This window comes from Dacryopinax primogenitus (assembly GCF_000292625.1).
Source record: "Dacryopinax primogenitus strain DJM-731 SS1 chromosome Unknown DACRYscaffold_9, whole genome shotgun sequence".
Classification (NCBI taxonomy): domain Eukaryota; kingdom Fungi; phylum Basidiomycota; class Dacrymycetes; order Dacrymycetales; family Dacrymycetaceae; genus Dacryopinax; species Dacryopinax primogenitus.
The window spans coordinates 439069-460910 of record NW_024467206.1 but is presented as its reverse complement, the minus strand read 5'-3'; the positions used below and the strand labels follow the sequence as shown (position 1 = coordinate 460910).

Below are 21842 nucleotides of genomic sequence, written 5' to 3'. Positions count from 1 at the left end.
TGCCAAGGTATACCAGCTACTTCCATGTCATAAAGGCTTAGTCATGTCTCTTGACCAAGCAATGAGCTGGTGCCCTGACAGAAGGTAAAGGGTAGTGCCTATGTTTGAAGACAAACTGACTTCCCAGCAGTGCAGAATCCTGGGAAGAAAAGGGGTTGCACATATGGGTGCCAGGTTGCAACAAACAAAAGGCATGGAACAGGTGGAGAGGGGACAGAGAAATCAACAGGGAAGCATGATGTCATATTGAAAGAGTTCAAGTCTAATATTTGCTGCAGGCAGAGGACCTTCTTCCATGGGTAGGAAGAAGAAGCAAGATTGCTTCATTGTACCATCAAGGAATGGTAAACATCACAAGCACAAGGAGAGAAATGATGTTGGACCATGGAAAAAGAGGAGGATAGAAACATGGTCAGATGTGGATGTCATTGATTTGACAGATGATTGTGGGGTGAAAGGATATGTTCTTGTGTGTCCTCATAACATTTACAGGTGGAGGGAGGAATGTAATGATGCCAGGCCAGGTATTAATATTGGTCTGGTTAGCACATAGTTTGCACCAAAATACCATGATGTAGTTAGGGTCAATTGATTATCAGTCCATAAAAGGATGGAAGCATTGTGGGGCAGTATTGAGCAGATTCAAAATTGAAACCCAGCAGCAATCTCTGTTGCAATGCATCATCCTCTGCTCTGTTATTGCTACTGCCTCACAACATGCTGTATTAACTCAAATCCCCATGATGTCAGTCTCAAAGGAAAGCCAGATAAAGGAATGGCACATGGTATAAGTGTGAGCACAGTGGGCTGGCACTTTTGGATAACACTCAGTGATGGTGGGGAAGGAACCAGGGTTGGGAAGCATCTTGACACAATAGAGGGTGCCAGTTGAGCTCCGGGAGCTGTTCAGCAAGGATGGAATGACACTGAATTGCAAAAGTAGTATTACACATCTTGGTGAGTCTAATTTGCTGGACAATGTTGAGGAATCACTGATTGAATGATAATTGCAGAGAAGGTTTTTAAGGGAGTGCAACACACAACTTCACATCACCAAATGATCAACAAGGCATGCCCTACATGTGAACCCAGTATAGCGGTGCATTTGATGCCCTCATCATTGACTTGATGCATGGATTGATGCATGAGGTTCAGGGATAGAGGAGAGATGCTGAGGAGAATGACAGCTTATGAATCATTCAAAATGGGAGGTGTGATGGGGAGACGGGCTACATACTGTGCTTTTTTCACCGGCATTTGGGATGATAGGCATCCTAGTAAAGACAAGGATGGTGAAAGTTGAAGAAGGTAAGTCACAGTTTGTTGACGTGGCACATCACGTGATGTGTAAGGGACAAGCTAATGTTGTGTAGATGAGTGGCAGTGTGAGCGTCCCTGGATATTGGTTCCGTGGACATGCCTGAATATGGGATCTCGATCTGCCGCTCACACGCCAAGTCCATCTCAGCAGAACGTCAGTGGATAACCAAGGTAAGTCATTACCTGGTTATGTATAACGTGACCTAATGGGGAGCAGGAAAACACACCGAAAATGACCAACCCCGCTCCCACTCAGAACGTCACCATCAACATCAGGCACTCATTCCCCGCCCCTCAACTGGTCGTCCCTCAGATCCACGTTCCCTGATCAACCATGCGTTGAACCAGTTGGAAACGGAACTGGGAATGGCGACTATCAACATGGAACGTGCCAAATTGTCCGTATCTCAAGCCATCGACCATCTCAACCACGTTCAAGCCGACTATCCAACCTTTGCCGCTCTGTTCTACTACCTGAGGGAACGCGAGGCACAAGATGGCATCAATCAAGCTTACAAATATGTGGTGCAGGCTAGGGCAGTGGAGAGAGATGTTGAGCGGCGGATTAGAGCTTTGAGAGGTGGTCCTTCAATGAGGCATGGTGCGTCTCTTGGTTTTCTGCGGATGGGGCAACATCTCTAACACTGTTGATAGGTACTTACAGTTATGGATACGCCGCTAATTACCATGGCCCCAACTACCTGCCTCTTCCTCCCACTTGGCCTCCTTCCCATTCGACATATCCCTCTCCTCCCCAGCACAACAACTCTCAGAACGCTCTCAGCGGGAACACGATCCATATCGAGCAACACCAAAACGCGAACGACTTTGACTGCATGGCTGAGACGAAGAAATGGCTGAACTTCTTGTCGTTCAGAAAGTTGTGCGAAGATCCTCTGTGAGAATGAGAAGAGGAGGGAGAAGTGGAGTGTTTAGTTTGAATGGTTTGGGATGCACGCTGGGGATGGAAATGTTTAATGGTACATTAATTATCACGTCTAGCTAAGAACCGGCTATTCTAATTAGTCTATAGTTACCCTAGTATGTCATATATCTGTATGCATGTTACCATGTCATTGTAGTTTCGTCAATGAACCCATACTCGACTGAATGTAACGCTGTGACGGTGGTCCCCACGTGTGCAATAGATGAGATTATCTTCAGATGATCCACGGATTATCTGAAAAACTGGGTAAGCCCTTCACGAGATTATCCCAAAGCTGACGGTCTCAGAATGCCCAGGAATTATCCAGTTTGGCGCTCTTAGAGCGCCTAGGATGATCCAAGTCGACAGCAGTAACTGTTCAGGCAGCACCCTACATGTTAAAGGACAAAGGGAGCTTCCTTTCCTATATGGGACGTTTTGATCCGATCGGAAACACCAGCGCTAATCTGGAGGACATTTACTGCTTCCATGCCAATAGGAATATGAAAGCTCCGACCTCGCGGAAACGCGATGTCATAGCGTCCGTTTCTGGGGCGCTATCCTCGCATCAAGGTGTCTGATCTGCCAGTAAAGCTGGAGTTCCGTGTCGCATTAAAGTTCAATTGATGACAATGGAGTGTGCCGCAATATCGAGATACTGCAAGCGATTTTACCATACGCCCGGATGATAGTGAATTTCGAAGAAATGCCGGTTTCCCCGAGGATCAGCGGAGCCGTCCCTGCGCTTCAGCATCCTCGGCGTATTATGCGGGCGGCGTAATGTTGCCGTGGCATTGATCACATGTAAGCATCCGAAGCATATCGAAGATCCCAATGAACTGGTGAAGTATTGCTGGCAATTCTCGAATCGGACCCAAATCCAGGCGAACGGCAATCAGGCTGTGCCATGAAGGAACCAGCGTCCATAGAGCAAAACGGCTCATCATGCTATTGTTATGCCACTGACATACAGGGGAGCAAGGTCTGCTAGTAGAAATGGAAGGGAGCAATGAAAAAAAATGTCATTACGATTGGTGCCAGGCATGAGATCAGAGATGCGATAAAACTTCAAAAGTCCGGGAGTGATGCGACCATGCGTATGTTGTCTTTCTTTGTTGGGAATATTGGGTTGATGGTATGGCGATGCTCCAACTCGGCCAGCGAGGAGCGGAATAGGGAATTTCTAGAAGCTGAATAAACCATAGCCGCGCCGGCGACTTTCGAACGGATTCGTGATGACGGCTGCTATGAAGAGACCGACAGTAAGACCTGAATAATGACGTGAGCGTTGTCTCTACCAGATGAGCACAAAGCGCGTACCGATCGACACCTCGATAAGCTGTTCGGCGATATTGAACCCAGCAGAGTACGAGTCCTGGCCGGTATTGGCAAGGGAGGCGAATGATAGAAGACCGTTGATAGATGATGGTACTTGGAAGAGGATCCCAGTAACCATGACGACGAAGGACATGCCTTGTCCGATGAAGCGACCGTAGAGATTGCCGCAGACCCCGACGACGAGTGCACCCAACATGGCGATGATGTCCGTACGGTTGACAAACTTGAGTGAGGAGAAGTGGTTGGTTGCCCAGCCTGCGCAGGAGATGAGGATCATTACGACCTACGCACAGGTGAGCATGTGAACACTGATGGAGACGATAACCGATAAGACTCACGAATTCCTTCCTGTTCCAGGGCGCTTGGTTTCTCAAACTCAGCGCAAAAGAGAAACCCGGAACGCAGAGGAAGGCCCACCAGGGGCTCGCCTGCTGTTGCCACCACGGACCGTTGTCGTCGTGCACGGGACAGGTGAGACCGTTGGTCAAGCCGATGCCGATCACCTTCTGTCCAGTGATAGCGGTGTAGAATTCGCCCCCGATGGCAAGTCCGAATCCCAGGAAGAGGGAATAAATGACGGCATACATGAGCCGCACGCTCCCACTGATGATGTTCCTGCTTGCGAGCTCGAGCGCACCGGTGAGGACGATAAACCCAGGGAGGATCAGTAGGATGCTCCCGCTCGCGACGGCGGCGTAGCAGACGCGATTGGTCGCTGCCAGAGCGGCAGAGATGAAGCTGAGAAGGAGAGCGACGACGATCTCGAATACGTGTGTGAAGAGCTCGTTTCTGCTCGCCAGTTGCTGGATGAGGACAAGGAGACATCCGAGTGGGAAGGCGAGCATTGCGTCCAGGAACGAGCCAGAAAACGAGATCGGGGTGATGAACGCGCTGCATAGGCCGCCGATGATGATAGCGATCAGAGCGCGATAGCGAGATCTGCCGCGCATGATCTCGTCCAGCCTGTCGCTCGCGTCCTTCACACCTGTCTTGTCATGTATGACCGCGTTATAGACCGCGTGGACGTCCTGCAAGCGCTCGAGATCCAAAGCCTGCGGCTGCTTGAGGAACTTGGTCTCGCTCGTCCGGGTCGTATCGTCGTTGAAGGAGAGGAGCATAACGCCAGGAAGATGAACGCAGGAGACGTTCATGTCCAACACACGTCCCGTAGCCTGGATGAGCGCTTCCAGCCTATGCGTCGGCGCGCCAAACATCATCAGTGCCCTTGCAAGCTTGAGGAGGAACTCCGGCCGCTGTAAGATGGCCGCAACGTGCATGGTGATAAAGATCTCCTTCTCGAGCCGGCGTTTCCTCTGCCTCTTCCGGCGGCGACGCTCTGCCTCCTTCTGGCGCTCCTCTTCCTGCTTCTCCTCTTCCTCAGGCGTGGGCTCCCGATGCTTGAAGGAGAAGTAGTTCTGGGAACGCTTGTGTTTCAGCTCTCCCTCCGGGCTGCTCTCACGCGACGAAATACGGGACATCGTCAGCCTGGGAAGGGAAAGCATCCCTGGCAACTGTGCGCGCTTGAGCTGTCTCCCAGGAGGTGCACTCCTCGTGCTGGGCGCATCGGAGCTAGCAGTAGTCGCACGAGAAAGGGGCATGGGCATAGGAAACGTCTCCTCTCGTGACAGTGACAGTGGAAGATCCATCTGCTTCGGGCTGGAGTACTCGGGTAAAGAGCCAGTCTTCTCCAGCATAGAGAGATCTTCCATGCTCCCCATCCTGCTGCTTCCTCTGCTAGGAGGCGCGCTCCCCGGTCGGCTGGCGAAAGCGAACCCATCTCCTATCCCCCAGCCCATGCTCGCCCAGCTCCTGCGCCTCTCTTCCTTCACCCTCATGTGGCGCGGTATGACCTTCACGGGGATGCACTGGGTGAGGGGGAGGGAGAGGAAGAGGGAGAGGGGGAGGGGGAGGAAGAGGGAGAGGGGGAGGGGGAGGAAGAGGGAGAGGGGGAGGGGAGATAGACGTCGAGCTCGAGAGGCAGGAACCCGCTCCTCCCCACCTGAGGGGCCAACTGTGAAGCCGCCGGGGCAGCAGCACCCGAAAGGTTTCCAGTAGTAGCGATAAGTGATCCGAGCACGCCACCACCAGAACGAGCAGCTGGGGGTGTCCCAGGCCCAGGAGCGAGTGCTTGCCAGATTTGGGAGATCCCCTGGCTGGCGGACTTGTTCCGTTTTCCAGTTCCAGGCTCGGACGCGCTGCGCGTTTGGGAGAGAGGGAAGGCGCCGTTTGGAGGAGAAGTCTCTGCTCCGTCCCTGCCCGTTACACGCTCGACCCTTTCCCACTTCTCCATCTTCCCATTCCCATTCCCGTTCCTCTCTTCCCTATCCCTCAACCGAGGCGGACTCAGCTCCTCCTCACTATCAGGCGTGCAAACCCCACTACTCCCCACAATCGAAAACCCCGACCTGTCCCTCGGCTGGTCATACATAGCCAACAAGCTCGCCAGCACGCCTTTCCCCTGCATCTGCATCTGGAGATGTGCTGTGCCCGAGCCGGGGGAGGGGCTGGTGCTGGAAGTGGGCTTGAGAGGACTTGGCTGAGAGGAGCATTCCCCTGATTCGGGTTGGGAGTGGGGCTGGGACAGGGGTTGCGGTTGGGATTGCGGTTGGACCTGGGGTGGCAGAGGGCGTGCGTCCCTCTCAATAGGTCGCAAGAGCTTAGCAGCAGCGCGCACGAACCCCCATTTGCTCGCTCCCTGCTCGCCGCGCTCTATATCATCCCTTTCCCCTGGAGCGGCAGGCACAGGTGCAGGGAGACCGAACGTCTGGTCGGAGGGGACGTACACGTCTAGGTCTAATTCTTCTGGTGCTGGAAGGGAGGGGAGGGTGCGCTGAGTTCGAGTTTGGGTTTGGGTTTGGTGCGTTTGGAGTGCGGTGCGTAGAGCGCGGAAGGCTTCTCTCTTTGTAGATGTTAGCCGTGTGCACAATACTGAGGATAAGAAAGTATGAAAAGATGAAAGAAGGAATTGATAGAAGGACACAGAATGAATGATAATCATGTACCCTGCAGAAGGGTGAAGAATAGCAAGAAAAGGAAGGGAAGACGCACATCCAACCCCCTCTCGTCCAGTTCCCTCGACAGCCTCTCCCTCTCCCACCGTTCCTCCTCCCTGCGCCTCTCTCTCCTCTCCCTAAGATTTTGTGCATCCGGACCCGCCTCGATCACCCCCACTCCGTCTTCCTCTCGTTCTCGTACTCCCTCTCCCTCTCCGTTGCCTGCTCGGCGTTCATCCCCCTGCTCTGAGCGTGCCCACTGCACACGTCGGGCCTTCTTTCCCTCTGCTGGCGGGTTCATCCTAAAGTTGGAAGGATGCAGCCCAAGCGGCGAAGGGGAGATAGTGCGTGAGCTTGCAGACGTTGTGATCCTCGTCGACGTTACAGACGGTTGACGTGAAGCTGCGTGCTCTGGGATAGGAGAGAGCGGTGCTGGAGGTGAAGGTGCTGTAGGTGGAAGGTGTGATAATGGTGGGAGGAGAGCGAACTCTTCATTGGTGTCCTCCCTTGCCCGCCTATCAGAATCCCGCTCCACCGACGTGTGAAACCATGCTGGTGGGCGCATGTTGCGGTTGAATTGAGTGGGGTGAGAAGGTCAATTCACGTAAGACTGATGTGCTCGGCCCGTGTGGGTGAATGATTCGGCGCCGAATGAATGAGAATGCGTTGTTGCTATTAGTAGACAATGGATGATAGGCTAAGCATCGGGGCCGAGATTCCAAGGTCTTCTCTATGACGTCGATTGCGATCGAATTGCAACTCTAGGAGAAAGAGAGTCGTACAAGTAGGGGAAACGAGTGACGCCCCCGAATCGTTCGAGTGAATACCGGGGCTCGATATGTTTGGCGAGAGCTCGAGGTCCGTGCCTGCTCCGGCCGTTTATCAACCCTTCCCCAAGTCACCAGTCTCCGGCTGCGCATCGTCCCAGCTGAAAACCCATACGAATCGCCCAGGGATCCTAAGTCTAGCCCTGTTCCGTGGCTCTTGATAAGCATCTAGACCGGTTGTTAGGACAGGCCGGGCCAAGAGCGCTAGGAGGTACGCACTTCAAGTTCCAGGAGAACCTGCACCTCGAAGACCAAAAATTTCCGGGGCGTTCCGGCTTGATTCTCGTACACCGCCTCGCCGCTCACCGCTCACCGTCCGAGTCAAGAGCCTTATAGAGTGAGAAAAATGAAAGCGAGCCGAAAGTAAGACCGCGAGACACGCAAAACGGCGCGAAAAGGAGGGAAAGGGCGCCTTAGCTAATCCACGGTGACGTCATACCCCCTTCTTCTTTGATTCTCGGCTTCTGGAAGAAAACAAAGAAAGGGTCCGGCACGTGACAAACAGGCGTGACGATTCGTGCAATTTGATTCTTAAGAGCTGGAACGCCAACTTGCAATGGATTTTCACAATGCAACAATTCTCACAGAAGGCCAGGACGAGATGCACCAACAGCTCGATAATCGCAGAAGCTCACAGCTCTAGTTGGAGCTTGTAAGCTAAGCCGGTTGTAGATCGCCGTCATCTCCTGATCGCAGAGAGCTTCTCATAGATGGTTGGTGTTGATAGAGTCCTGACCTTTAAGGTAGAGATCCGAGTCGATTGGTATCACAAGCGTGAGAAGCGTGGAGACGCCAACGATAGAAGCGTCAGACGCCGCGCCGCCGCACATTCGCCCATTCGCCGACTTGCCAAATCACATCCAACGACTGTGAAGCCGCCAATAAAGAAACGAGTGCGAGCCAACCCGACCCTTTGAACCACCAATCCCAGGGAAACCGGAGAGAAATGATCGGGAAGTAACCGCTGATGCGGGTAAGCAGGACATGCGCGGGACAAGGCCCGGGGCATCATAAGACGCACACACTCGAAAGCTTACTGGAGCCAGACACATCATATCCCCTACTGAGATAGATCTCTGAGCCCGCGAGTGTGAGCTCGTCCCGGACCTCTTCGATTCCTCTAATCGCAGAGAACACGAGAATGGGCGAGGGAGTGAAGGGTGTCCATGACCTCCCTGCTCGGCAGAGCAGAACGTACGGTCCCAGACTGCACCCACATGAGCATCGGGTCCTTCAGATACACGCCATCGTGGAATGAACTTTCAACCTCTGTGCGAGCGTACATAAGACCGGTGTTTAAGTTCTGTTAGCCAGAGAGGAACGTACCCCCTCGCAAGAGGCAAGAGGGAAGGGAGAACTTCTGGCCAGAGATGAACGCACCCCCTCGCAAGAGGCAAGAGGGTGATAAAGGGAAATGGTGTAGTAAGGTGTAGCCGACTAGGTCACATTTGGCAATATGCGGAGTGCCGGTAGTAGATGCAGGAAGACAACGAGGGACTGCCGAGGAGTTGCCAAGGCGAGCTAGGGTCCCAGATGAGTCAGCGAGTACTTGGCGCTGACTACGTCCTAGGTGCTGACTCAGAGGTGATGAGTCAGCAGTACATGGCCAAACAGAACCTCCCCAAGGCAGATATGTATCCAGACGCGTAACCACCATGCTGAGGCTGCCCAGAGGTGATAATAGAGCCAGGGTATAAGTCTACCAACCCCGAGTCGCTCACGATGAGCAGCAGCAGACAGGCTGGGGTGGATGTCACCGATAAAGATTGGATGTAGTTCTACAGCACGCATTTGGATCGCAAATGCTTCCGCTCCAGAAGTCCCCTACAGGGTTGTATGGACAACTATGCAATACTCGGCATCACCCTCCCTCAAACTTACAACCCTCATCCCTTGTGGCCCTCTAGTCCTTGCCTCAATCACCCTCCCTTAATCCAATCATCCTCCTGAACCTTTCGAACTTGGGACAAGTGAGAGATTCGGTGAAGGGGTCTGCAATCATGTCATTAGTAGGACAGTAAAGGATTTCTGCTTCACAGGAGCCCACAATCTGTCGAATATAGTGGTATTGAATTGTGATGTGCTTGGTCCTTGCATGGTAAGTTGAATCCTTGGACAGGATGATAGCACCTTGATTATCACAGAAAAGAGTGGTTGCAGTATCATTGTTCTGGACAGGGAAGAGCTCATTCATCAACTTGTGAAGCCAGACAAGTTCTTTGGCTGCATGAGTGAGAGCAATATACTCTGCTTCAGTGCTGGAGAGTGCGATGACTGATTGCTTCTTAGAGCTCCAGGAGATACTGCTGTTACCAATGAAGAAGGTATAGCCAGATATAGAATGATGATGGGCTTGGCTGGCCCAGTCAGAGTCTGAATAACCAATGAGCATGTTGCTGCCAGTGGCAGTATTACCAAGAATGAGTGACTGGTTCATTGTTCCTTTCAGGTATCGAAATATATGAGTGAGAGCCTTCAAATGAGTGGTGTGTGGCTTCTCCAAGAATTGCGAAAGGAATGTGACAGCATATTGTATATCTGGCCTTGTCATTATAGTTGCATACATGAGTGCACTGAGGCCAAAACAATATTGTGCATGCTCAGTATTGTTGAGCAGCACAGGCAATAGTGCCAAAGATCCATAGCTTAAGTCAAGACCAGGTTCCATTGGCATTGTAATGTGGGAAGCATTTTCTAATCCCATGCAACCAATGATATCCTCAATGTAGGTCTTTTGACTGAGCAATATGGTCTGTGCTGTAAGGTTGCAAGTCAGGTGAATACCCAACAACCAGTTGATATCACCAAGGTTGACAAGCTCAAAGTGCTTGTTCATATACTTGATGAAGCCATTGATAAAAGCCTTGTCCGGTGAGATGATTGTGAAGTCATCTGTGGCAGCACCGACAATGATGTACTTCTTGTCATAGAACTTGTAGAAGACAGCATTGTCTGCATCTGCAACACAAAAGCTGAGATCAAGAAAGGTCTTCTTCAGGTGCTGGTACCATAGCCATCCACCTTGCTTCATGCTGTAGAGGCCTTGATGGAGCTTGGCAACAAGGCATCTGCCCATATGATCCTTGTTGGCTTTGGCAAAGTTGGCATTGAATTCCTCATAATGTGGAGGAAGTTCCATGTAGACATCTTCAGTCATTGGGGCATTGAGGTAGGCATTCTTCACATCTGCTTGCATGATAGGATCTCCTTGTATTGCACCCATGGACAGAAGGACTCGATGTGTTGTGGGCTTGATGACCAGTGCATATGTGTCATAGTAGTCAACACCATGTCTTTGGGTAAAGCCCCGTGCAACAAGGTGTGCCTTGTACTTGACAGGCTTGCCACTCTCATCACATTTGATGCAGAAGGCATAGTGGCTGCCAACGATGTTGGTGCCAGGAGGTGCTTCAACAACCATCCAGGTGTTGAGCTTCTCAATCTGCTCAAGTTCTGCTTTGATCCCCTCACACCATTTATCCCCTTCACCATTTGGCTGGACCAATGCCTCATCCAGTGTGTTTGGCTCTCCACCATAGTTGGCAGTTAGCGCAAACTCTTCATAGCCAGTATTGACTTCAAAACCAGCTGGTGGGAGCATGGACAGAAGTGTGTCCTCAGAGAGGGCTGCCTGCTCATGTCCAATGTCTTCAGACAGCCATATGCATTCCTCAACCTTGCCTCCTTCATCACCACCATGGTCATTGCCATTCAAAGGATGAAAGAACCAGGAAAGTGTCAGGGCACCAGCTCATTGCTTGGTCAAGAGACATGACTAAGCCTTTATGACATGGAAGTAGCTGGTATACCTTGGCATGTGCTGAAACCTGCTGGAAGGATTGGATGGTCAGGTGACCTGCTGTGCATGGCTGTGCATGACCTCATATGACCTCATCCTTGGTCATATGACCTGATCACCTGACTAGGCTGAGTAAACAAGATGTTCTAGAAGGTTCCACCACAGAGGTATAAATATAAGGCCTACTCTGCCTGGGGACTGTCTCTTCAGACTTGGTCTCTTAGGATCATCCACAGGTACCTATACTGTAGATAGGTCTTAGTCATCAGGTCTACTCCACTTCCTTGTTGCCTGCTTAGACTCTTGGCACTCTTAGGTGAGCAGACTTAGTCAGCCTATGTTGCCCTAACAGCCACCACCTCCACCAGAGCTCAACAAGCCACCTGAAGAGGAACTTGGATGCAGCAGATGCACATGACCTGCAGCTGGCTACTATCAAAAGCTGAACACCAGTGCAGTTGATGAGACAATGGAATGAAGTTTATCATGTCCCGGACAATTGCAGCCTGGGCAGCAATTGATGCATGCCAAGAAAGGACAGTGACAATTGCCCATCTTGCAACAAGCCAGATTTGAACAGTGAATTGCAAAGCCATGCACCAGGAACAACACTGTCATCAGATCTATATTGGGCATTGCTGCAGTATAGATGGGTGGGGCAGACATTGCATGATGCCAAGCTATATCTGCCTGCCAATGGGACCAGTGGGAAACACCACCCTGTTCACCATCACACTGACTCGCAATGCATTAGTCTTTCCCATCCTCCCCTTTAGGTATCACAGACTCACTGCCTGGAATGAACATCCTTTATTTTGTGCCATTGACAATAGCATAATCCAGGGGTATATACCACTCCTGCAGACTCTGCACACCTCATCTGATTCAGGGCTTCTGAACAGGATGGGTGCAACTGGCATCATGTCAGATATTGCACACTGTGCAATTTTCAGGCGAGGGTTGCTTGAACTGCTGAGGATACTGGGTAAATGTTGCTGGCCTCCTTATGTATGTTCCCTTTTTTTCTCCCCCACAGTTCCCTTGATCCCCAGATATTGCACTTGTAGTCCAATCAGCTGCCATTCCTTCCACTGGGCATGGGCACCCACTCACCAACCCATGCAATGCATAAGATGGGTTTCCCAGGAGATATTCTCATTCCAGACTCTCACACTCCATGGTACCTTGCTGAGTCAATCAGCAACAAGCCACCATTGCTAACATGACAAATTTCCCAGCTCTTCTTTGGTATACTTGTTTCTATGTAAAGCGAGTGACACTGGGACATTCATCAATGAGAATTTTCAATTCCCCATGGACAATGGAAATACCTGCAATAACTGAGATCATGCCCATTCAGGGGCCATGTCTGATACACGGAGAGCAGGTCCAAAGAACTGCTTTTGATGCTTGGCTGTGCTTTGTGATTGAAACAGGCATGTGAGAAGGAAAGGTTTATTGCACCAGACAACAGGAATAACCCTGACAACTCCTTGTCCTCCAATTGGATGAAGATCCCAGGTTGGCGGCCAGGTTGATAGCCTGGTAGGTGGGATGGTGTACATCAGGTTCAAAAATGATGTTCACAGAGAGCAATCATGCCATCCTGGCAACTGGGATTGCCTGAAACATCTGGGCTACTCAAGGGAACAATCATGCTTCAATCGGAAACTGATCAAGTGTTTAGATAGAGAGAAAAACTCTTCCATCCATACTTTGCCAGTTTGCAAAAGATATGCACCTGCTTAGCAGCATAAGCTGACCAGCCCTGGTTTTCCATGTGGGTGGACCAGGTGATTGTGGATGCTCCCCAGACTGCACCATGATACTCGAAGAAGCAGACAGCCTGCTTCATCTCCACTTCCAAGAGTTCTACTTCCTCTTGGCCCTGTTGTATGGCTGCATAAGAATGCCACCATGTAACTGAATCCACTGGCAGAACATCTCAGTTCAACTGTAGTGAATATGAGCTTAGACTGACCAGTGTCACTCCATTTGTCCTCTGTGTGTGCTGAAACAGGCCCCTGACCCAAACATAACCTGTGTATCCACTGTATGTGAGGTGACATCCATGTGGTACCTGTCTTTGCATCAAAACGGTGAGTCTCAATATCAAAGTCTTCCAGCAAGTGGTATCTTGGATCATCGGCTGATAGCCCTAGGCTAATCATGGCGTTCCTTGCATGTCAATAGGAATTTGCATGGCGTTTCACCAAATGATGCTGAACGTCCATGGTCTGTCATGCTCTGGTCTTCAGCCCCACCACCAATGCATTGGTCCTGATCTTGTCTCTAAAAAGGTATTGCAACTTCATTGCTTCAATCATCTGGCCAATCACATGTTCTGCCTGTGCCTTCCTCAATCTCATTTTGATGTGAGCAAGGCATTCCAGGTTCATTGCAGCTCTTGCTTGTGAATCAAAGTTTGACAGCAGACCAATTATGTCAAGCTCAGGTAGACTCTCTACAAAAGTCATTGATATATTTGCTGATAACATTGGCATTTGACATTGTTGTTGAATGTGCCACATGTGAAGCTGGGGCAGTAGACTGGCCTGGAGCCAGTCTGCTTCTGTATTGTCTGCATTGTCCCCACCCATATGCTTCAATTCTTTCAGCATTTGTTGGATAACCAGCCTAGTGTAGTTCAAGACCCCAGCAAGGAAGTCTAATGTAGATTCTGCTTACAGATGCTCCTCTAGTGAAATCCCAAGCTGGATGAACAAGACAGAGTCCCCCATCTCTGCCCTTCCTATTGCTGCAGTGATAGAATCCAAGGTTGTTTGCTCTTCATCACACATCTGGTCAGCCGCATGTCTTTGAGATGGTACTGACATTCTTTTAGTGTTTGACACCATTGTAGATGGGTTAAACACACCTGCTTCATCTGGAAATTGGTAAACACTAAAGAATGTCCCATCATTTCTCTCGAAGTATTCTGGTTGCTTCTTCCATCAGTGTATATGATGACCAAATGCAACACTAAGATTGTTGAAGTATTCCTTGCAGTGTTGCAAATGGATCCTTGCAGAGATCATCCTTCGACATAGGAATGGTACTGCTTGCAATCAATCACTCACTCATATCTTGCTGTTTCTTCCAATTCCAGTTGACAAAGTGCGCTTCCAAGCAGTCCAAACAATGCCCAGGATTCATTTCCTTGGTGCTACCCCCAAGTTGGTTATGCTCTGCCCAAGTTCTCCCAACTCCCTCACCGTCCACCCCAGCAGCTCCCTGTTTGAATGAGAGAGAAAAGCGATAACAACACTGCTTGTGATGAGTGTATTTGTGCATTTTGGGCATGACAAACGTGATATGATCCCAAAGCTGCACCAGGTGAGGAAAACATGATTTCATCCTTTCTTTCCACTTGAGAGACCACATGCATGCCAAGTCATATGACAAATATATGACTGGCAAGGCCTTGGCCCCTGCAATAGCCCCTGCAAATGCATAATCAATGTTTGAGAACCTTGTCCACATCAGGATAGTATATGAGATGCATTGAGAAATGGACACACCTTTCCCCAACCTGCAATCCACCATCCCACCTGGTCTGTATAAGCTGTGGTGTAAGCAACTCCAGGAGTACACGCCAGAAGAACAGTAACTGACATTCCCCTGGAATAGCATGGATGTTTTGAACCCACTGCAAGTTTGAGCCTAAATACTGGACTCAGCAAAATTCTCAACCAATCCATCCCAGTAGATCCACTTACCAACTTCATGTCTTTGTGGGTCTGGATGTAGTTGCTGAAATGCGCCTGGTCTGGGAAAAATCCTCAACTGTGCAGCAGACCCACATCATTGGTGTCAACGTTTTTCTTCTTTGCTGAAAGGGTGAAGTTCCCATCTCCACCAAGATACAGTGTGACAAGGTGTCTGTTACTGACTTAGATGCTTGCATCCAAAAGAGGGATTCAGATAGTACACACAGTTTGTCTGGGTCAGCCTGTGCCAATTCTTCCTTGGAGATATTAATACCAAGCTGTGGGCATGCTGGACATAGTGGACTGTGAATTTGACTAGCTGCAAATGGAGGAAGATTGTTGTTGACATTGTGTGCTTCCCCACAGCACCAGGACGCCTCAAGGTCCATTCATATCCAGCTGGCATGGAGCAGCTCTCAATAACAATCATTGGTGGAGGGTGGGACAATGTCACTAGTTTGCCTTACAAGTTTTGCATAGTAGTCATATGCAGACTTCTTCAAGCAGAGCATGTGTAAGTGGAAATCCTTCATGATGGTAAAGCTGAAAGCCATCTTTGGGTTGTCAAATGTTGCAGGGAAAAAGTTTGCACAAAGTAGCTGAATGTAGCAATTCAGTCCTCTGGGGCATTGACAGAATCCTAGTAACATGTTGTGGATGCCATTGGCATGGATCACCACAAATGGTGTGGAGGGTGGCCTCGACAATGCAGGACAGGCTGCACCATTGTGCCCAAGACAAATGAGGAGGCCCAAGTCACATAGCAACTGGCAAGCATAGAATTTGCCTTGCCATACTTCTGTCCAATGAAAAGGATTGTGCACATGAGAAGTTACTTGACATGAACCACACAGAGGGGGGGCTTGAAAACAGTCCCTGCATCTCATTGTGAGTTGCATGGGTTGACCACACCATGCACAAGCAGCATTTGTTGTTCCTGCATAGTTCCAAACCAGTTCTTCAGTAAAGATTGATTGTCTTGCTTTGAACTTTGACATAAAGTTAGAATACACCTGTACACATTGTTAGGAAGACTGATGAAGTGCTACAGACTTTGTACCTCTGTTTCACCTGCTTTAACTGGCTCCTTCTGGATCTTAGCTTCAATGAGAGGAGGTATGGGACACTCCAACTCTAAGAACATGCCAATGGGCATGTTCTTAGAGTTCCTGGATTGTCCAAGCATGTGGTTACAAGGAGAAGCGGGATTGTTGATGATAAGAATATTGGGATTCTTGCACTTCCTTGGACTCATGTTAGTCACTTATGTTCTGCACTGCAGGCAACAAGGATGAGAACCAACATAGAGGTATTCTTCCTCCAAGAGTGCCTTCCTATCAATATCCTGCCATTTCTTGATGCTGATTGAGTGAGATACTAGCACCAAAAAAGGCAGTTGGCGGGACACCACATGAAAAGCCCAATGCTTTTCCTGCCACTTAGGACCCTTGGTTCTCTCCACATTGCCCCTACACAACTGCTGTAATCATCAGTCACATAAACACTAAGGGGCTGACACTCATTTTAACCTCACACATATTAATATTGTCAGTGTTCATACTCTTTCCTATGTCACTCCCAGGTCCCAATGCATCTTCCTTGTGATCCGTGCACCAATAGCTCTATAAAATGCCCGGATTTCCTCTGCAGACTTGGACAACAATCACTGCCTGGTTGACACATGGTGCACTTCAAGGATGAGCACAGGCGATGGCTTTTGGAACATTTGCCTGCTTTTGGAGCTCATGCTGATAAACATCAAGGCAAAAAAATTGCCCACAGTATTGCGACTGCATTCCAGGCTGATTTCCCTGATTATGTCCCAAAGAGAGAGGTTGATTCCATTAACCAGGTATGTGTACTCTGTCTCTCATTAACTGATATGCACATTGACGTCATTGCTTCAAGCAAATCTACATCTTCTTGAAGAATAATTGAGCACACACTGCTGATCCCCTACAGAAGTTGCCTGTCCCTCATGCAAGACATGCACCACTTGTCAACCAAGCATGTGAACTAATGGTGACTGACATTCCCAACTTCTCCAATTGACTCACCAAACATGCTGTGAATGCCAGTAAAACCATATTCCAAGCACAACCTGAGTTCTTGAAGATGGTATAACAAACTGTCAGAAGAGCAATGCAAAGAATATCAGGATTGCGCAGAACGCTGGAGGGAACAGATGAAACAGTCAAATGCAGCTGTTCAGGGTACTCAAGGGTACGTTGACCTTATCACTCAATAACCTCGATTTAATTCATGAGCTAGGGCACTGGACACAATATTCAATACCATTGCCACCCTTCAAAAAAGCCCTGCATGCACACACTGGGTGGGTCTTCTTTACTTTAGCCAAAGGGGTTGACATGAGTGGGGCAAGAATGGCAACACTGTGAGTAGCCATAGCACACAAGCATTCAATGGATGAACACTCTGCAGTGTCAATACTGGCTGGACACCTAATGGACTTCGCTTCTCTGACTTCCATTTGTGATTCAATACTGATATTCATCATCCATGGGTGGACTTCGTGAAAACTGCTGGTTCATGTCTTGTCTCAAACACACTGTTACTGTACTCATTCCTGATTTTCTAGTTCCATACTCTCTGCATGATGCCACTGCCAGAGTCTTGCCCACTCTTCAGCAAAATACAAACAATTGCCCCATTCTTCCACCACTAATCCTGCTTGGAATTGTTTGGAGATATCAGTTGTCTTACATACCTTTTTGCAACACCTTGTTCATCCCTGTGCCCGGCAGATCCTGACATGTTGCATGTTAAAACACAAGATTGGGCAGTTGGAAATAGAATGGCCAATGGCCAGAGTCAAGCCTGGATGTCTCCCATCCACAGTTTCCTTATTGGACCCTGAAGAAATGTCCTTTGTGGAGCTGCTCACCATGTATGAATTTGTTCACCAGCAACAAATTTGGCATGGCAAAGGGTTTAGCTTTTTCAAAAGCAGGGATCAATCACAGGCAAATCCTCAAACATTGCTCACCACTGTTCAGCCCACATTGACAGCTGTTCCCCCTGCCCCCATGGCCCTTGTTTCCAGGCCTGTAGAAGACCCGATCGCACTGATAGCCCTGCCGCAGTCATCAAATGCTCCAGTGTTTGAGTCTTTTGATCAGGATTTAGAAGATGATCGCTATTCCCTGGCTCCTGAGCCTCTAACTCCCCCCCTCCTAGTTCTGATGATGAATGCGCCAGTCTACAACATCAGAATGAGCCCGTTGGTGAGCCTATGCATCTCTTGAATGTATAATGTAGGTGTGCTCATTCAATTATCAATGCAGAAATGCAGATACTCTCTGTTGGGGCACAGGAGAGTGTGCATCCCCTTTGGAAAGGCTCCAAGAAGCAAAAAGCTCCATGCAAGGGGTCCTCTCAATGCTCAGGAAAACCAGCAAGAGGTTGAGGCAGGTATGATAATCTGAGCATCCCTTGTGCTCATGTTGATCATCCTGCACCTCAGGCCTCCCAAACAATCTATTTTGCAGCACAGTCCATACAAACTGAAGTAAATACAATGTGATAACCCATTGCCATTACATGAGCTGACATGTGCAGGAGTCTGTATCAAAGGTGGTTGCCTGATGCAGCATCAGTGGGACAGGGGTAGTGTACTGACAGGAGATGATGTGGGCGTAATGAAAGAGACACACTTGGCTTGGCACATACACTAGCTATAACATCCACATTTAACCTTCTTCTTGGAATGCCTGTCTTCATAATCATTCCTGTAATGCAAATCTCCAAGCATGTGGTGCACATGGAGATTTGCCTGCAACATGTGTCTGTTGCCCTTGATGTTTGGTGTCAACTGATGAAGTTCATATGGCACTCATCAGCTACCATCAGGCACACCTTCATCAAGATCCTCCTCCTCCCGCGAAATCCAGTCACTGGTGTCTGACTGTTCATCTTCACCATGTTGAAACTGATTGATTGCTCTGCATGTGTCAGTTTGACTGCCACAATCATGTCGTTGATCTTCAGCAGTTTGGTAGGTAGGCAAAAAAGGATCTTCATCCTTGTCAACATACTCGTAGCATCTGATGATCTCTTGCCAAGGCTGCCACAACAGGGTATCCAGAATGGCCAACTTGCAAGATACCCTAAAATCCATGGTATATAGTTTGGCAAAGTCTGACACAAGGAACGTCACCCCATTTGTACACTGCACAATTGGGGGATTGCTCAGTTCAGCCTGATCTCAACTGATATTGAATGGATACTATCCAGTCCCATCGAAATTCTTATCTGGGGCCAAATCTTTGAAGCAAAGTGTCCCGTCCCACATTCCAACATTGATGGCCCACTGCAACACGGTGGTCCATGGGTGTGGGTGGTCATGACAACCCGGTAGGGGGATGTACTGAGTGATCCTGATGAGCATATGCTTCTGCTGCTTCAGTATTTTTGGAAGATGCTGCCACAGACAATGCCTGCCCAAATTGATGTCTGTTCAAGCATTAAAACACATTCCCATCTAGTACAAAGGCACAAGCACCCAGCCAGAAATTGAAATCATTGTGCAAGAGAGCATTGCTGGCCTTCAGCGGAATATAATGGGGAGGGCAATCTGGCCAAGACTGTTGGGTTGGTGAGTGGGGGTTGATGGGAATTTTTTGGCCAGAGTAAAGTGATAGACACCATAACAGGGGAGAGGAACATGTGAACCATTGGCTATTTGGAACATTCTTGTTTCCGGGACATTTGATAGGTCCCAAGGCATGGGAGGCAGTCCATTGTTAGTGAGTTGTACAGGGGGGGGGTCAAGCAACTGTGACTTATCACGTGCATCTCCCGATGAAGGAGGACGCTCAGGACAAGTGGATCCAGGCTCAAGTGTGTGGAGATGCTCACATACACAGATTGGGATGGTACAAAACAAGTGGCCCCTATGATATACAGACTCTCAGATGCCTCCCTGAGAAACAATGCTATAACATGGTAAATTTACATCCACATATGGTGATATAGAAGATGCACACACTTCCAAGTCATCAGCCCCACTCAGGAAACTATTGACCATCACTTCCAAACAATTTCAGAACTGGCAGTGCTGTATGCAGCAAGTGTGCCCAAATCCATGGGCATGTGAGGACTCAGGAGAGTCAGGGCCTATAGATCTGCCTTGACATGGGGATGAAACAGATTGCTTTCATCCCATTTGGACAAAGGGTTCCTCCAAGATGCTGTGGACACATGAGCGCATGCTGTTGACTTGGGCCCAATTGAGAGCATTTGATGCTGCCGGGGCCAGGCATCAGTGCAAAGGGGGGACACTCCTGCCAATAGATTGCTCTCTGGACATCTGGTATTGGCAGCAGTTGAAGAAGACAGGCGGATGCCTTAGATCCCAAAGTAAAGGACATTGCGCACCAGAGAGCATTGCAGGATAGATATGAGGCAGATGCTGGTCAGGGTGCCATTGTCACATAAGCACTGCCATCACCATTCCAGCCTTTTCACAAATATGACTGTGCCTGATCACATCCATATATGTGCAGTTGGTGGACAATAATGATAACATGGGAATTGTACTAATTGTGAAAGATACAGTGTATGATCATGTAGGTATTGTAATATGAATGCCCATGCAATAAGTGCCTACTTCTTCTGCCCATTGCTCATATTCTCCATGCTTGCTGCCTTAACATGTGTGTCTTCGTCAGCAAAAGTATTGATCTGGTGGTGCACCCCATGGATGGTGATGTTGTCCGGCTGGGATAGGAGAACTCCCACTTTGGGCTCCAGTGCAGACAACTCAGAAGACGCAAGGATTGGGAGCAACCATTGAGAGAAGGGGTGAGTGGAATGCCAATAGACACCTTTGACTGCTACAGATCAACATGAGCAGCTTGAGGGGCAGAGCAATAATGTGCTAACGTCAGGGCCTTCAAGAAGATTGCCATGTTCCATGCAAGCAATAGATGCTGAAAGCGCCTCATCTGAGTCCTCCATAATGTCCAGAGGCACAGGAATACTCCAAATGGGACCAGCTGAACCTATGAAGCTGATTGAGCTAATGATAACCATGCTACTCTTGATGAGGTGAGTGCAGGCTGTAAAGGAAGACCAGCACATGATATGCTTACTGTATTCCCAAAACTTTGTGGTGAACATGTTTGGTGATCTTGATAATAGATAGTGGTGCAATTTTCTTCTTGGAGATGAGATTGTTCAAGTTGGTGGTCAGCATGATGGGAATGCTAGCGAATCCATCACTGATCTCCATCCTATTGTGCAATGAGAGATAGCCATTTTGAGTTGAGATAAGCAAACATACAAATACTGCTGGGAACCAAAACCAAGGTCATTCTCATCTCAAATACTGAGAACTTGCACAAAATGACTGGGGATAGGTTGATTTGCTAATAGGGCTTCACATGTACCTCTCTTGAGGGAGATGTACATGGTAGTATTCAGGTAAGTTGCATTGATTTGCATCTGGGTCATGGTGCTTTCCTTACATATACAACCCCCTTGATCATGTGGTCCAGGTACAGGCTTTTGGCAATAGAGACTAATGCTTACTATGAAGATGTGGCTATCTGTTTTCAATACATAGCATTTCATGTCAATGTCATAGTGACCATTTGCTCTGGACTGCATTTATTGATTAGTGACAGAGGATGTGGAATGATCCCAGATGCTTGCATTGAGTAAACATGTCATGGGATATGGACTATAGGCCAACACAAGGTCAGCTGTGGAATATCAGAACAAATGCTAAAGGTGCACACTATGATTAGGAGGCCTCGGAGGTAGACTCTGTACAGGAGGGACAATCTGTGCACTAGTGGATGTCAGTATGAGATGGCAGGTCAAGAGGATTGGCAGATTACCTCATACATGCATGTCAGGATAGGATAACGTCTCTCTGTCAGGGCACCAGCTCATTGCTTGGTCAAG

At 48.9% G+C, this 21842-nt stretch overlaps 6 protein-coding genes across 6 annotated transcripts; 1 reads left to right on the top strand and 5 right to left on the bottom strand.

The window, feature by feature from the left end:
* The first annotated feature begins 1628 nt into the window (after positions 1-1628).
* DACRYDRAFT_22190 (uncharacterized protein) lies at positions 1629-2291 on the top strand. Its single transcript, XM_040772720.1, has 2 exons — positions 1629-1921; positions 1975-2291. Exons 1-2 carry the CDS (start codon positions 1702-1704, stop codon positions 2220-2222), a joined length of 468 nt encoding a protein of 155 aa, XP_040628698.1. The 5' UTR covers positions 1629-1701; the 3' UTR covers positions 2223-2291.
* Positions 2292-3428: 1137 nt separating this feature from the next.
* DACRYDRAFT_52290 (DUF1212-domain-containing protein) lies at positions 3429-5061 on the bottom strand (the record flags this gene model as incomplete). The annotated part of the gene is made up of 3 exons (XM_040775096.1): positions 3429-3514; positions 3566-3866; positions 3922-5061. The coding sequence occupies 3 exons, from the start codon at positions 5059-5061 to the stop codon at positions 3429-3431; spliced, it is 1527 nt and encodes a 508-aa protein (XP_040628697.1).
* Positions 5062-6631: 1570 nt separating this feature from the next.
* DACRYDRAFT_100106 (uncharacterized protein) lies at positions 6632-7809 on the bottom strand (the record flags this gene model as incomplete). Its single annotated transcript, XM_040767423.1, has 2 exons — positions 7623-7809; positions 6632-7571 (listed from the first exon to the last, which is right to left on the bottom strand). A coding segment is annotated over exon 2 (510 nt), but the record flags the coding sequence as incomplete, so codon positions are not given.
* A 6465-nt stretch (positions 7810-14274) lies between these two features.
* DACRYDRAFT_52460 (uncharacterized protein) lies at positions 14275-14835 on the bottom strand (the record flags this gene model as incomplete). The annotated part of the gene is made up of 2 exons (XM_040775109.1): positions 14275-14674; positions 14720-14835. The coding sequence occupies 2 exons, from the start codon at positions 14833-14835 to the stop codon at positions 14275-14277; spliced, it is 516 nt and encodes a 171-aa protein (XP_040628695.1).
* A 523-nt stretch (positions 14836-15358) lies between these two features.
* Positions 15359-15754, bottom strand: DACRYDRAFT_38876 (uncharacterized protein; the record flags this gene model as incomplete). Its single annotated transcript, XM_040774450.1, has 1 exon — positions 15359-15754. A coding segment is annotated over one exon (396 nt), but the record flags the coding sequence as incomplete, so codon positions are not given.
* A 4783-nt stretch (positions 15755-20537) lies between these two features.
* Positions 20538-21386, bottom strand: DACRYDRAFT_107531 (uncharacterized protein; the record flags this gene model as incomplete). The annotated part of the gene is made up of 2 exons (XM_040768494.1): positions 20538-20767; positions 21323-21386. 2 exons carry the CDS (start codon positions 21384-21386, stop codon positions 20538-20540), a joined length of 294 nt encoding a protein of 97 aa, XP_040628693.1.
* Positions 21387-21842: the final 456 nt, after the last annotated feature.

Coding starts and splice junctions, on each gene's coding strand:
- DACRYDRAFT_22190 (XM_040772720.1), top strand. CDS start 1,702: ATGGAACGTGCCAAATTGTCCGTATCTCAAGCCATCGACCATCTCAAC. Junction 1,922..1,974: donor TGGTCCTTCAATGAGGCATG/GTGCGTCTCTTG, acceptor CACTGTTGATAG/GTACTTACAGTTATGGATAC.